General features: G+C 33.1%; 1 protein-coding gene across 8 annotated transcripts in view; it reads right to left on the bottom strand.

Moving 5' to 3' along the window:
- Nucleotides 1–17,160, bottom strand: part of VRK1 (VRK serine/threonine kinase 1) — a 169,972-nt gene that overhangs the window by 55,785 nt on the left and 97,027 nt on the right. For all 8 annotated transcript variants that reach the window (XR_012473812.1, XR_012473813.1, XM_074213045.1 and 5 more), the window contains 4 exons: nt 6,964–7,033; nt 6,436–6,523; nt 1,058–1,166; nt 863–955 (listed from right to left, as the gene is read on the bottom strand). Coding sequence is in view for 6 of the 8 variants with exons in the window: in XM_074213045.1 (XP_074069146.1) it covers nt 863–955; nt 1,058–1,166; nt 6,436–6,523; nt 6,964–7,033 (360 nt within the window). In the remaining 2 variants the exon portion in view is untranslated. The remainder of the gene's footprint in view (nt 1–862; nt 956–1,057; nt 1,167–6,435; nt 6,524–6,963; nt 7,034–17,160) is intronic.

The following is a 17,160-nucleotide window of genomic DNA, read 5'->3' as shown; positions in this document are numbered from 1 at the left end:
TAGCTGCTAAATGTTGGTGAATGGATATAGAAAAGCTTGGATGCCTTTTTGAGTCTTGGAATTAATGAGATTAGTAAAATTAAAAAAGAACAATAATCTAATAAAGATAGTCAAAATATAAATATTCTTTTAGATCAACTTAGAAACTAGAATAATTGTTTAGAAGTTAGGAAACATTTATACAGCTAAAAAATGCTTCATCTTTCTATTATAAGTCAGTACAGTGCTACTTTTATCAAGTATATAGTAACATAGATATAAGTGAGAAATTTATTAGACCTCACTACTCAGGCAGCTATTAAAAGTACAGTAAAATTAGTTTTTATTCCTTCCTAATAAAGTCAAAAATTGTGGAGGAACAAGGAAGAGACCATGGAAATACACATTTGAATTCTAGACACTAAAGAGCAGACAGCTGAGATATTTCTGTAAAACAACTGATTTGAATAATCAACATGTTAAAGACCAAATTTTCCAAGTAAGAGAAGACTTACATTTGATGGATTTCTTGAACAAAGGAAATGAAAAAGTGACAAAGCAGACAGGCAAACATAATTCATTGGTGCACTATATAATTTTAAGCTTCCACCCCCAAATAGCTATTTGAAATTCATTTTGTATTCGCAAGCACTCCTCCTGAACATTATTTAGGGCAAAATAGCCAACTTGATAAAGTGTCAGCAAATTGCATCAAAAATATAGAATGCTAACTAGATAAAAATGTCAAGTAGAAATATTATTATTACTATATCCAATTCTAAAAAGTTAAAACTTCTGCTGGGGTTCAAAAGTTCAAATAACTTGATTTGTTGAAAAGATCTTAAATAGAAAAAATTTAAATAGAAAAAAGTTATAAAACTACCTGGTCAGGATTATTGTAGCTCAGAAGAAGATTTGAAGCCTTGATATCTCCATGTACATATTCATGTTCATGGATATATTCCAGAATATCCAGCTAAAAAAAAATCAACAAACAGAAATTAATGTAATACTAATTCCAACCAGCAGAGGACATGTACTGAATTTAAGTAACTTAAACAATATTACAAACACTTACTATTCTTAAGCTTAGCTGCAAGACAGTTTTCCGTGAAAACCTTTTGGCATTAGCTTCATACAACTTCTGAAGATCACTCCCAAAGCGATCCATTACCATAAACCTATAACTAGAGGAAAACAAAAAAATCAATGGAAGAAGCACAACTTAGTGCTAGTTTTAAAGAAATTATCCTTACCTCATTAAGGATAAGGGTCTTAGTAAATTATCCTGAACACAAATGCTTGAAAAACAATTTTTCTATTGGAAATTAACAAACTATTTCAATGACCTTTCTTTTAAATTTTTGCCTTAAACCAGTCTGAGCAAAGGTTAATAGGATAATTCCTGTAAATTCAGTATTAATGGACTTATCCTGATCAAAAGATTATGAATCTTTTCCCATTTTTAGCATCACTATTATTCTTATTATAGGATTATTTTCATGCAATAGCTCCTTAAATAGAAGATACCAAAGTTGCTAGATTTTTCTTAAAAGACATACTATGTCAAAAGATGTCAAATCATTAATATCTAGAATCAATGTGGTAGCTTCAACAATAGGGCAACATAATCAACTTGATAAAATGTCAGCAAATTACACCAAAAATATAAAATACTAACTAGATAAAAAGTTTTCACTATATATTAAACATTACATATAAAAAAAAACAAATTTTACTGAGTTTGTTTTTACTTTGACTGTCACTTTCACCATCTATATTTTTCTGAATACCTAACATAAAGGATACAACAGAAAGACTATTAGATTTGAGAATCAGAGGACATATCTTCAAATATCAGATTTGCTAGTTATTCTATGTATGACTTTAAACAAATTATTTCATTTTTCTGGCCCTCTTTATTTTTTAATCTGTAAAACAAAGGATCTGGAATAAATGTCTCCAAGCATCCCTTCTAGGTTCTAAATCCTTTGATTCTATACTTAAAAGCAACAGCATCCTTGGAGTACAAGGCATATATTCCTTACCTTAATAATGGTGCTATACATCAAATGCATATTCATGAAACAAAACCAAATGATATCTAACTTATTAAGACAGATTCAAAGTGGGTAAAATTTAAATTACAGATGTCTTAACACACAAAAAAGGTTTTAAATGATTTAAATTTCAAATAAGAGACAGAAAACAATAGTTTTATATCTAGATTATGCAGCACAAAGGTAACTAAATGCTAATGATGTCAATGTAAAAGTTGCAAGAAAGATTATATTTTTTACTTTATAACTTATAGAATAAGAGAACTTCAGGACTAAGAAAATCCATTGGATATTATCTATTATTCATTTCATTTAATAGATGAAGAACTTGAGATTAAGAAAGATAAGTAAGTATTCAAAGGTCACATGTCTAGTAAAAAGTAGAATGCAGATCTCTTGACTCTCATTCCAGTGCTGCTATCTAAAATATTCTTTTCTATAAAAAAAGATATATTCATTAAGTTATACCACAACCAGTGACGTAAACTGAAAAATGAGGGTTAGTGTATGGCAAGGAAGACAAGAAATTTTGACTGGTAGATTCATGACCAGACCCCAAGAGTGCTTACTAATAAATACAGGCAACTTGCAAAGACATCTCTAGTAATGTCCAATTTTAGTCAACAACAAATTAGTTAACATATTGATAACATAATTATTATATTTTCAGAAGCTGAATATCTAATGCTTTAACAAAATAAAGATGCCAAGAAGTCTCAAATTGGAATAAATGAACTCAATCCAACAAGATTTAATAGAAAAGGGGCGGCTAGGTGGCTTAGCGGATAGAGCACCAGCCCTGGAGTCAGGAGTACCTGAGTTCAAATCCAGCCTCAGACACTTAATAATTACCTAGCTGTGTGGCCTTGGGCAGGCCACTTAACCCTCTTGCCTTGCAAAAAAAAAAAAAAAACCTAAAAAAAAGATTTAATAGAAAAAATATAAGTCCTATGTAATTTTATACATTATTAAACTAATGTAAAAACTAGGCATTAAAAATGATGAGATAAAGATGAAATAATATTTTATCAAAAAGTCAAAAAGTCACTAATTTATTGAGAAAGAAAATGATATGGTCAGACTTCAGTTTTAAGAAAATCATTTTGGCAGCTGTGAGGAAGATGAGTTCAAGAGCAAGAGACTTGAAGCTGGAAAACCAATTAGGAGGAAACTACAAAAAGTCTAGGTAAGAGAAGATGGGGACTTGAAAGTATAGGTTGTATGAAAAGCAAGAAAATATAAAGTTTAGTCTTTTATACACTTTATGAACATATTGTTTCCACAAAATAAACCATAAGAATCTTGAGGTCAAGAATTATTTCAGTTTTGACTTTGCATACCCAACAATTAGCACACTGTCATACTTTTTTTTTCTTGGTTTTAGTTTTTCATGTATCTTGGTTTTTTTGTTATTTCTTGGCCCTATTAGTGTACATGCCTTTAGCAACATTCTAATCTGTCTAATTTGCTCATCCTAATCTTCTTTAGATTTAGGATTCAGAAAACCCAATTTAAAACATTGGGTCTAAAGTGAGCTTAGTCAGTTGTGGCTAAGGAGTTAAAGTATATGAACTTTATTGCAGAGACTGTGAAAACTTAATTCTGGCTACTTAGAGACTTTCTCCCAACTTACTCAAATTTAAGTAGATAAAAATTTATTAGATTTATTTCTTGCATCTCATGTTCTCTATTACATATTATTTTGCATTACAAAAAGTTACATATCTGTCATATCTCAAGACTTGGAGGAAAAGCAATATATATATATGTGTATATATATATATATATATATATATATATATATATATATATATATATATGTTATAGTATATAAACTATATATTTCCTCCCCAAAATCCTGTAGGTACTAGTGTTTATTGAATTTAATCAAGCATTAAGAATCAACAAAATGCATAAAAATAAAGAGATTTCATGGGGAAGACCTAAATAGTTGAGGGGAACAGGAAAGGCTACAGGTAGAAAATGTTACCAAAGGAATAAAGATTAGAAAAGAGTGAATTCTAGACTTGGGTAAAAGGCAAGGCAAATTGCATAGAAACAGGAGGTAGGGAGATAAAGAGATTTTTCTTAATTGATCATAAAGGGCATCAAAAGACATAATATAGAGGGTAAGAAAGAGATTGGGGTCAGTTAGTGAAGAGCTTTCAATGCCAACAAAGTTGATAATTTTATTCAAACAATAACAGAAGTCACTGGTGCTCACTGAGTGAGGGAATGACATGGCCAGGACTATGTTTGTGAAAAACTACTTTGGTAGACTGGATCAGAGAGATTTAAGGCAAAGTAAATAGGAGACTTTCTCACAGTCCAGGTGAGAACTAAAGAGAGCATGAACTATCAAGACCAAGGGAGTAGAATTAAAGGACAATATAGAGTATATGAAGGTAGAAGCAAGATTTGCCAACTCATTGCATTATGGGGTAAGACTATGATATTATTTCAATTTCTTAAAAGTTGTCATATACTATGTAATTTTGTTATCTCTAATGTTTTCTTTCTTCCTTTTCGATCTGATTCTTCTCACACAACATTCAATTGTAATCTATGTTTAGCATGGTTACAAATATAAAGTCTATATCAGATTGTTTTCTGTCATGGGGAGTAGGGGTAGTAGAAAGGGATGGAGGAAGAAAAATTGCAAAACTCAAAACCTTCCAAAATTGATAAAAACTACCATTGTATGTAGTTGGAAAAACAAATAAAATATTTATATAAATAGAAAAAGATTGTGATGTTAAAGATGATATCAAATTTTTGAAATTGAATATTTGTAACATGCCTTGAACAGCAAAAAGGGAAGTTTTGGAGAAAGGTAGAATTGAGAAAAAAATAGAGAGAGAGAAAGAAAGAGAGAGAGAGAGAGAGAGAGAGAGAGAGAGAGAGAGAGAGAGAGAGAGAGAGAGAGAGACTGTATATTATAATTTGGCATGTTCGAGTTTGAGATGTCTTCAGGACATAATTTTGAAATATTCGACAGATAACTGATGTTATGGGACTAAAGGCAAAAGAGACTAGGACTGGACACATAACACTGAGAAAGAATAGAGAGAGAAGGGGCTCCAGGACAGAGCCTTGAGGTGCATTCAAAGTTGTGAAAAGGATGTGAATAATGATTCAGCAAAAGAAACTGAGAAAGCATTTAAGTAGAAGAATAGAAGGCAGCCTCATGAAACCAGAGAGGATAATATTTAATAAGAGAGGGTTTTCAACAGCACCAATGCTACAGGGAGGTCAAGAAAGGTGGGAATTGAGAAAACACCATCAAATCTAACAAATAAAAAGTAATTGGTAGTTAAGAGAGTAACTGAGCAATGAGATGGGGAAACCATGTCATAACAAGTTGAAAATTGAATCTTCTGCTCCATTTGCAGTTCATTGCTGAGCTCCACCTAGCTAAAGTTGACAAAATGAGACCTCCAGACTAATAAATAATTACTCAAATGAATTTCAATAGGTTGAATATTCCCTCATAATACAGATGATAATTTATCCATTTCTATTCATTATATACAAGAATTCTCTATGTCCTCCCCAAAATGCATCACACATAGTTGCTAGAGGCCTGCCTCACCTTTCTCCTGATATTGCAAGGATACTGGTGGAACTCTCAGGCCATCTATGACCTCTCACTCATATCATAGAACCAACCTATCTATGCAGCTATCATACTTTCCCCACTGATTATCTTTTATTTGTGCTCTTTTTCAGTCTCATGGTTTCTTTCTTTCCCTTCTAAGTTTAATTCTCTCTCTCTTTGTTTTATAAATGTTAACATGTCAATATATATACAGAATAAAAAAGAACATGAAACTGAATTTGCTAAAAATGCTAAAGTTACGAAGTGGGAGAATTTTTCAAAGATTGTCGTATTAAGTCTTAAAGTCATAAAAATTCCAAAGATAAGTCTTTGATTCTGATCCCATGAAACAAATAATTATTATGTGAATAAAATATTAGGATAGCTAGGTAGCATGGTAGATAGAGTGCTGAGTCTGGGATCAGGAAGATTCATGTTTATGAGCTCAATTCTGGCCATATACATGAGCTATAAGCTTACAGTAACCTGTGAAAAAATCATTTAATCCTGTTTGTCTCAGTTCCTCATCTAGAAAATGAGTTGGAGAAGGAAACAGCAAACCACTCCATTATCTTAGGCCAAGAAAACCCCAAATGGGGTCATAAAAACTCAGACACAACTGAAACAACTGAACAACAAAATAAAAATCACAATTTTTCTATGTGAAAAGTCAAATAGATAAACCAAAAAAGCTTAGTGAATGTTATACTAAGTACACAAGATCATTGGAGGAATTTATTGTAATAAAAAAATTAAACATTAAAATGTTACATAAAATACTATGATGCTTAACTTTACCTGTTTCCATTTTTATCATGTAGTCCAGAACCCCAATACTTAGGAACACCCAGGTACTTCAGTTTATGGGAACGAATCCACTTTTGAACTACAAGTTAAAAAAAACAAGTTTATCCTATGTACCAAAAAATTTACTAATTCACTTAATACATAAACATTAAAGTATTTGTTAATGAATCATCACCTAAGAATTAAAGATTGAAAGTTAAGTCACTGCCTTGAAGCAGAAGTTTTGGAAAATTTTATATGTGTATCTCCAGCAAAGACCAGTTTGGCTAGATGACAAAGTATGGAGAGGGAGTAATATAAAATAAGACAAGGAAAAAAAGCTGGGATATCAAGTTGTCTAAGTTGTTAAGAACTAAAAAAAGAAATTTATATTTGATCCTAGAGACAACAGCAAAAAAAAACACATTAAAATAAATGAAAGTTTTATACTAAACAAGATGTAGTCTGGGTTCAGGTAATATAGATGGAATTGACATATGAAAAGAAAATTCACATTAAAATATGCAATAAACATCTTACTTAGCTCTGGTTTAGCAGCTCTCTGGTAGAACTTTAATTCTGTGAAAAGAGGTCCATTGTCACTTGGTTCCTTAAAATACAAATTATTTTAAATTAGTTCTGCCATTCTAAAATGAGATTTTCTCTATTAAAATCTAACATAAAATTATTCTAACTTTAATTTATCTGCCATATAGGAAATACCTATAGATGATTAAGCTTATCACCATACTCAAAATTAAAATTCAATATGGCAGGAAATTTTAAAATAAATTTGAAATATTCTGAGACTTTTCCTCTAACTTCTATTTTTACAAGGAACAAAATGGATAAAATCAGAGAAGTGGGATCAAACTTTAAAACAAAAGCTTGTGATAGTTTTAAAAAATTCATTTTTTATTTTGATATCACCTTTATTTCCTAATTTAACTCCTTACCTAGCCACAACATTTAAAAATATATATTTATTCTTTTTTTGCTTTTACATCACTTCCATTTCCCAATTAATCCCCTTACCTAATCACAAGATATTCTTGCAACTAAGAATGAAAAACAAAAAAGACAAACTAACCAACACAAATTGCCCCAGTTCAACAATATATAAAATATTCTATACTAATAAGTCTACCATCTATATAAAGAGATCATCAAATCCTAATTATTAAAACCCCACATCATTCAATTTCAGTTTTGCTGTCATGTAGAGTTTTCATAACTTTGTTCAATTTATTCTGCACCAGTTCATAGAAGTTTGTTCAAGACTCTCCAAAAGTCTTTGGATTTCTCAGTTTTGACAATGCAGGAATATTTCAATAATTTCCTAATTAATGGCATTTGAGTCATCAGTTATTTTTAACTGACCCTGAGGCTCACTAATTTTATTCTGAAGAGAGGTCATCAATCTATTTAGGTATAAATACTAACTGTGAGGCCAAGTATTTCAGACAAAATTTCACTCCTTAATTCATCACAAAATAACAGAATTTAAGAACTGAATGGGAATTCAGGGCCTTCTACTCAAATCCACCTAATCATGATTCCCCTCAAGTTGAATACCAGGCAAGAAATCATTTACACCATTCCCTAAGGTATAGAGGAGCTTAGAATCTCTAAAGGTTATCTATTTGTTTGTATCTTTCTAGTTGTTATAAAGATTTTCCTTAACTGAAGATCCAGTTTAGATCATTGTAGATTCTATCTATTGTTCTAAGGCTTACAATCCACTAAACCTCCCATATCTTTTTCTTACAAACTACTACATAACCACATGTTTATTTGGAAAGTTGTTGAGTTGTTTTTAAATTAAATTGTATCATTTTATATTTATTCCTCTTAAATTTCATTTTATTGTAATAAGTCCAATAAGTCTGTTAAAATCTTTTTGGATGACAACTCTATAATCCAAGGAATAAAGTTTTCCTCTTAGCTTTTGTTTGTTTGTTTTTTCCCAAGTCAGTAAAGAAAATATTAAACAACATGGATCGAACAGAAATCTATGGTAAATTGCTCACTGAAGACTTTTCTTTTTTCTTTTTTTCCAAGGCAAATGGGGTTAAATGGCTTGCCCAAGGCTACACAGCTAGGTAATTAGTAAGTGTCTGAGGCTGGATTTGAACTCAGGGACTACTGACTCCAGGGCCGGTGCTCTATCCCCACTGTGCCACCTAGCCGCCCCCACACTGAAGACTTTTCTGAAGCTGTTATCCAGTCATTAGTATCTTGAATATGGCATTCAAACAGTAAGAATACACCTGTGCTAGAATCTAGCCCACATTTCTCCAAATTTTTAATTTCTTATATATGCTGTATTTACTTATGTCCATACATATTTTGTTTCCCTCAATTGAATGTGAACAACTTGAGGAGGGGAACTGTTTTGTTTCTTTGTATTCCTACTGCCTAGCATATTGCCTATCACATGATAGTCACGTAATAAATACGTTTTGACTTGAGATGCTTTAACAAATGCTTTAGCAAAATCTAGGTATATACCTACATCATATTCTGAGTCCATAGTCTAGTTATTCTGTAACTAAGGAAAATTCAACTAGTTTTGCATAATTTTTTCCTTGTTTGAAGCATTACTGGCACTATGTTAGCACTGGTAATTTTTTTTAAGGGCAAAAAGCTGTGGTCTTCCAGGAGCATGCATTCTAAAGGAAAGACAAAAGATATGTGAAGAGGTACTTTGAAGCTAAATAGAGTAGAAGGAAAGTAATTTTAGACTAAGCTTGGTCTCAAAGAAGAGAGAAGCACCTTCCTCCCTTTACAGAAGTGGGGTACTATGAGTGTGGAACTAATGTATTGGTTACTTTCGCTAAACTGCTTTTTATTCTCTTTTGTATTCTATATTTTAAAGTTGAGTTTTCTGAAAGAGAAGTAAATGAAGGTCATGTAAAAACAAAAATTATAATTGGGTTTTTTAAATTACAATCTAGAATTTTACCAGGAATTGAATTTAAAGTCAGTAACCAGTGGTTTGCAGATTGCATTAGCCTTTCTTTTTTTTGAAAACTTTGTAAAGATATGTATCCTTTTTCGGTTCCCTATTATTCATCATCTTTAAAAAAAAAGTCTCTGAATCTCACTGTAATCACATCTGGCTGTTCACTTGGTATTCTTGAATATAGTAAATCATTCTAGATTTACTAGATAGAAATCAAGAACAGAGAGATGTCCTCTTATTATCTTCCAAATTCTCTTAGCTATCAACAATTACTCTTTTATTTCAGTGTTCCTGTTCAAAATCCATTCTTCTCAACAGACAATAGACAAAAAGTAATAGTTGATCTTGGTAAATATAGGAGTCAATAATGCATTTGTCTATTATTCAAAGTTCAAGGTTACATCCCTCCTTTCTGTTAATAACTAATAGATTGTTTGCAGGAAATGCTCTTTTATGTCCTTTTTTTCCTGTTTGGGTTATTTATTTGGAAGTATCCACTGTGCACTCAAGACCTATATCCAAATTCTTTAAAAAGTCTGAACATCAATGCCTTCTCTTTATTATCCTTTCTTGTATTCCCATTTATCCTGAATAAAGATCCTAAACTACTTTTATTTCTCTTATCAATAAAGTCCAAGGTTTCCTCAATAATCTTAGCTCAATTTAAATTTTGGCCCACCTGAAATGTGTGAATAAGTGGACCCGCCTCTATTGTTATATGACCATTCTGGAATATTCTACATATTTTTTAAATGTCAATTTACCCCTTTATTTTCTGCTTGTGTGTGTAAAACAGAACAGAAAAAAAACAGAAATGAACTTAGTAACTTCTTATTAAATAAATTCAAAGACCTTAGTTCTTGAGTAAAAACTCAATATTCTACAAAAACTACTGGAAAAACTATAAAGTAGTGTAACAGAAATTGAGTTTAGACCAGCAAATCCACCCCATACCAAAATAAATTCTAAATGAATGCATGATTTAGATATAAAAGGTCATATCAAAAGCAAATTAGAGGAACAAGGAGAGTAGTGATCACACCTCTTTCCAGATAACATCATGCTGAAAGCACTAAAAACTTCCCAATTCCCAAAACTAGAAAAATGAGCAAACATCAACAGCAAAAATACCTGATTAAAAAAAGCTACTGTGGTGACAGAAAGATCAAGACACAAAATCAGAAAACAAATAATGTCAAAAGAGCTATTAGTAAATTCTCAAAGAAAAAAAATGAATTGGACAAAAGTCCAACAATAATTTTTAAAGAGAAGGCAGTTAATTGGGGTGGGGGGGGGAATCTTTATAGCAGGTTTTTATAATAGAAAGTCTCATTTCCAGCATAAAAAAAGAACTGATTTAAATTTATGCAAACAAGCTATTCTCCTATTTATCCAAGAACATTATTTGCAAGTTTTCAAAAAAAAGAAATATCCAAGCTCTCAACATAAGAAAAATTGTTCCAAATAAACTAATAATGAAATGCAAATTAAAACTATTCTGAGGGGCTACATTATTTCTCTCAGATTGGCAAAAAATAAAACAATAAAAAAGAGAAAGTTAAATTGGTCCAGTCATTCTGGCAAGTAATCCTGAACTACACTCACAAAGTCAGTAAACTGTGCACATCCTTTTCCCAGCAATAGCAAGGACTAGAACTATAGTACCCATCACCATCCTATACTTCTACACAAAGTTAAAAGAAAAGGAAAATATATACAAAATATTTATAGCAGCTTTTTTCCTAGTGGCAAAGAATTGGAAACTAAAAAGATGCCTAACAATTGAAGAAGAGCTAAATAAATTATGCCTGAATAATATTGTACCATAACAAAGGATAAGAAACCCGTGAACATAAATAATGATCATTTTTAGAATCTTGGCTGTCCTAATACAGAGAGAACTAACAAGGAAAAAATTTATATAATAACAACATTGTTAAGATAAACAACTTTAAAATATTTAGGAATTCTGATTAATGCAATGACTGACCACAATTTCAGAGCACCAACTATCCACTTCCAAACAGAGATATGATGAAATACAGACCAAAAAAATAATACTTTTTTTTTGTCATGGCCAAAGAGAACAGGTCTTGTTTAATGCTAAATATTGGAGTCAGGGAGACATTGAAGGAAAAGAAAAGAAATGCTTTTTAATTACAAAAAAAGATAAAAAAAATTTTAAGAAAATCATTCTGGTGGCCATGTGGAAAATGGAGTGGAGTGCAAAGTGCTCAGGATATTCCTCCCTTGAAGTAGCTTCCTAGTAACCTCTGGCTGTATTGGTGGTCCTTAGGAGCATTACACATTCCAACCATCTGAAATCTAGGCATCCAAATGGCAGTAGCCCCCAGACTGTGCAAATGAGATCAGGGGAGATCTCATCTACCAAAGATAAATGCTACAGTAATGCTATTAAATATTCTATGTTAGGACTAAGTAAATCTCTTTTAGTTAACTACTGAATACAAGTGCCTCACTTTGTCCAAATATCTAACCTGAACTTAGAGGTTGATGGCCTGAGTCAGGCCCATCCTTTACAGACATAAAAGGCAACTACAATGGCCCAGGTGGGAGGTTATTGCTGCTGTTCATCCTTCCTACTTTAAGAAGACTAATAACATCATAATGTTGTGGTCAATGCACAGTGTGGATGATGAGTCCATTGTGTATTCAGAAGGTTCTACCACAAGTCAAGCACAAATAGGTCATTTTTGAACATTTGGGATAAAGTTGTCTCCAGATTTGCACATTTCATAATTTCTTTATGCTCCTGGGATCTACTTTGCTCACAGAGTTCAGCACCTTCTTTGATTTGGGCATGCCATGGCTGGGTGGTCCTGTGGTCATGTTTTCCATGTCTCATAACCCTTACTGAAGTTCTTAACAGAGATCTTGAGAGCATCTTTGTACCATTTCCTCTGACCTCCTTGTGAGAACTTGCTTTCTGTAAGTTCTTTGCAAAATTTTAAAGGCAAATGTACATTTGCCATTTAAACAAAGTGGTCAGTCAGCACATCAGAGTTGGGTTTTCAGCAACAGAGTTTGAATACTTGGAGGTTTAGCTCAAAAAAGTACCTCAGTGTCTACCTTATCTTTACAGGTAATCTTCAGAACATTTCTATGACAATTCAAATGGAAGCAGTTCAATTTTCTGGCACTTCACTGATAAATTGTCCAGATGTCATAGGCATACAATAACAAAATCAACACAACTCTCTAGACTTTCAGTTTATTATGTAGCCTAAAATTTTCTTTCAAAGTCTCCCAATGCTCTGGAGAGTATACTACCAAGGCAAATGAACTCAGCCAAAGTATTCAAAATTTTTATATTTTTGTTGAAACCAATGGTTCTACAGATGGACAATATAGTGCTGGCTGATGAGGAACCTTGGTTTTCTTTGGTGTTGATTATCAGGTCAAAATTAGCACAAGCAGCAGAGAATAAATTAATACTCTGGTACACCTTAGCCTCGGAGAATACATGAGTACACAATCATTTGCAAACAAAAAGTCATGCAGTGGAAAGTAATAGCCTGAATTAGGATGATAGTTACAGTCAGGTAAGTAAAAATGTAGGAGTGTCATTAGGCAGGAAAAAAGATATTGGTAAACAGGGAAAACAAGATTTTAGATTAGAGAGAGGGGATGTAAGCCTTGGTGAGAAGGTGAACCTCAAAGACTAGGCTAAAAAAAAAGTAGGGGAAAAAAAACATTGTCAAAGGGTTGGTGAAATGAAGAGAGGTAAAAAAAGGGGAGCAAGGCAAATGATTTAATTTTCTTAGTAAAGTATAAAGTCTTTAGCTGAGAAAATGGAAGAAAAAGAATAATGCTATATGTGTTACTAAAAGAGGGAATATTTGAAATATTTACTCTGGTAAATGGAATAAGAAAATCAATTAGGAAGACATACAGGCCCCAGACATTTACTAGCTATGGGCGAGTTGCTTAACTATTTAGGTAAGTTTCCTCATCTGTAAAAATAAAATGAAGAAGGAAATGGCAAACCATTCCATTATATTTCCCAAGAAAACCCCAAATGGAGTCATGAAGTGATAGACACAACTGAACAACAGAAGGATTCACTTTCTGCAATGAAAACAGTTAAGATTTGTAGAGGAGCAAGTCAGCAAATTTGCATGAATTTGTTGATGCATTCAGCAGCACATGAATAGGGTTCAAATCTTGAGTTTTACCTGCTATATTTCTTTCTTAAGGACCATGCCTAAATCCAATCACTCTGGCTCTCAATGGCCAACAACAGATACTAGTAAAGTCACACTTGGTAACTGTTTGGTCCCAGATTGGCTCAGAGTGAGGTCTTCACCTCCAAAAATGATTTTTTGGACTAGATAAAAGAGGCTATTTTTTGTCTCATTTCTTTCTTGCCTAGTCTTAAGCACTGAATGAATGGGCTTTGTCTCAGTCAAACTGATACCTGTTAAAAAGACATTAGTAAAAAAGTCAATGTCCCTCTACATCCAAGGCCATGGCCATCTTCAATATTCCTGGATCTTTTTGTGGCTACTAGACTTGGTAACTGGTAAAGCTCTTTCACACTTAAATTCAATTCACTTTCATGCCACAACCTCACCTCCTTGATATTATGGACCTCTTAGATAAATAAAGACAAGCAGCAACAGTGGGAGTATCCAGCATTGAGATATGAAAAAATTAACAGTGGTAGGATAAATGTAAGGCTGGAAGGAATTTGTGAAAAAATGGAAGCATAAAGCTGAATCGGTTCCCGTCAGAGTTTAAAATATGACTTTATGTTTTGCATGACTTCACATATATTAGAAGTTATCATATTGCTAGTCCTCTCAATAGGTGAGGAAGAGGTCTGAGGAGGGAAAGAATTTGGAACCAAAAATTTAAAAATGAATGTTTAAAAAAATTAAAATGTGAAAGGTGAAGAAAAAAGCTGGGATGATGACCTAGTAAAGTTCAGAGGTATGAATGGAATGAACATTGGACAGAGAACCATAAAGAAAAGGAGTAAGGCACAGGGAGAAATGAAATGATAAGGTATTAAATACAACAAAAGAACTGTAAAGTACTCTATGAAGTGATATTTGTCCTTTGTTCTCAAAGAAAACGATACCATCAGAAAGCTGATGTTATGACAAGTATGTAAACTGGATTTGAGTGAAGGAGTGTTGTACTTTAGTACTTATGGATTATGGCAAGATCAAGATCATGAATGTCACCATCCCTAAATGGAGCTGAAACAGAGCAGAAGATGGTCATGGAAATTAAATAAACCAAGAACTAGAGAAGTAGAGTTTTTGAAGAAAGCTAAGCATATGTGTTCAAGCTCACTAGTATGAGAATAGAATTTGGAATGGAGCTTTATCATAGGATGAAAGATCAAAAGCTTGAAGGGACTTCAGAAGTTAGATTATCTAGTACAACTTTATTTTATAGGTAAGAGTCAACTTGAAAAAAGAGGATGAATAGCCTCAAGTTAAGTAATCATTACTAGGATATGGATTAGGTAATAAATTTAGCTGCTATACATCTCAGAGGCAGCAAATTTGCTGAGTGATACCTAATATTTTTAAGTGACGATATATGTGACAATTTTTTTCCTTATAACTTCTAAGGTCCTCCCCCCCCCCCCAAATCTACAAGTCTTTCGTATCTAGTGATTTACTTATGTACAAAAGTTAATTCAAAAGCTCAATATCGGGGCAGCTAGGTGGCGTAGTGGATAAAATCACTGGCCCGGGAGTCAGGAGTACCTGGGTTCAAATCTGGTTTCAGACACTTAATAATTACCTAGCTGTGTGGCCTTGGGCAAGACACTTAACCCCATTTGCCTTGCAAAAACCTTAAATAAAAAAAAAAAGCTCAATATCAGCCACTCACTGACAAACATATACCATGTCATTGACACAGAGATGAAACTAGTTCATAAAGAGGTTCTTTTGGTATTTCCTAATCTAAGCTTCCTGAGGTGAGGATTACATGAAGTATAGCCTTATCAACTGAGGTTGAAGGGATATATTTATTCTGATGCCTGTATCCTCAAGAGTCTGCAAAATTTGTATAAACAAGTAGTATCTTCCCATGTTACCAAAAATTCCTAAGTGATTTTGTTAAGGTATTATTGCAGAAGTAGATAATTTGTATTTCTTGTCTGCTAGTTCAGAGTGGCATACTAAATTAGCCATTCTTACCTTTATACTAGATTTCATTTGTATTCGTTTGCAATATAATTGTAATTTCTAAGCACATTTAGGTGGAAAGAAAACCCCCACCTCTCATAATCACTAAGAGGAAGAAAAATTGTCTCAGGCATTTATGTTTTTGAAACTGAAAAAGCCTGGGGCACACATGTAGTTGTTATAAGGTAGTGGTCGATTTAATGCTTCCACAAGTTTTTCAAAGTGGTCAAAAGAGGTATGTTAGTCTGGGATTCAGCCAGTACTCACCCCACTAAAGACATGAAGAACTTCCTTGCAAAGAGAAGAACAGATTGAAAATGATTCCCACAGGAATAACTGCCTATCTCCACTCTTGATGTTACAATAAGCAAGCCTTTCAAGGCCCATTTGTGCAAGGAAATCAATGACTACACTGAAAATAGAACAGCAGGGCGGCTAGGTGGCACAATGGATAGAGCATGCGTCCTGGAGTCAGGAGTACCTGAGTTCAAATTGGACCTCAGACACGTAATATTTACGTAGCTGTGTGGCCTTGGGCAAGCCACTTAACCCCATTGCTTTGCCACAAAAAAAATAAATAAATAAAAATAGAACGTCAAGAAATCAGTGTGGAAACTTTGTGAAGCCTATTCTGCAAGAGGTCGTGACTTGGGTGAAGAATTTATGGGATAAAATTATTGGCAGCTGTGTTGCCAAGGCACTACTACACTGTAAACTATATGGTAGGCTACATGGAAAACAAGTGCTCATTTAAGGAAGGAGAGCTCTATAGCTGAACATGAGAGATTGGGGCCAATGGTTCTATAGAAAGTGGAACCACAAGAAATTCAGGATTTGGAGAGTTAAGACGATGTTCCAGAAGATGAAAAGACTATAGTGAATAAATATAGATTTTTATATGTGAATAAATGAATAACTGTAGTAATTTATATAAAAAATTATTTTAAATAAGATATCCCCTAAAAATAGGTCCCAAAGGTGCCTTTCAGAGGAAAGACTAATCTAACACAATCTTATTTTGGGGAAAATACAGTAGGAATATTTGTGTATAGGTGTAGGGGATAGGATAGGGCAGAGGGTCATGGGGAGTGGCATGAAAGTTAGGCTGATATAAATATTTAGAAGGCTCTCTCAAGGGCCAGAAAAAAGAAAAGATATTAGTTTATAATGTGCCAAGAATTGTGTTAAAAACTAGTGATACAAACTATCAGATAAAAGAAAAAAATCTGCAAGCAGCCAGAAAGAAAAAATTTAACTACCAAGGTTGTCACAGTAAGAATTATGCAAGACCTGGCCACAGCAACATTAATGGATCAAAGGGACTGAAATGCGATATTCCTAAGAGCAAGGGAGCTTGGAATGCAGCCAAGAATCCACTACTCAGCAAAGCTGAGCCTTCCCTTCATGGGAAAAGATGGGACATTTAATGAAATGGGAGACTTCCAAAATTTCATGGTGAAAAGACCAGAGCTAAAAAGAAAATTTGGACATCAAACAGGAGGCTCAAGAGACTCATGAAAAGGTTAAATTTAAAAAGGGGTAAAGAAAGAAAAAATGCTATCCAATAAGATGAAACTGGCTATATACCCACATGGTAGAAAG

Source organism: Macrotis lagotis, chromosome 1 (assembly GCF_037893015.1).
Source record: "Macrotis lagotis isolate mMagLag1 chromosome 1, bilby.v1.9.chrom.fasta, whole genome shotgun sequence".
Taxonomy (NCBI): domain Eukaryota; kingdom Metazoa; phylum Chordata; class Mammalia; order Peramelemorphia; family Peramelidae; genus Macrotis; species Macrotis lagotis.
The sequence above is the reverse complement of the archived record's forward strand: the minus strand, read 5'-3'. Positions and strand labels throughout refer to the sequence as shown.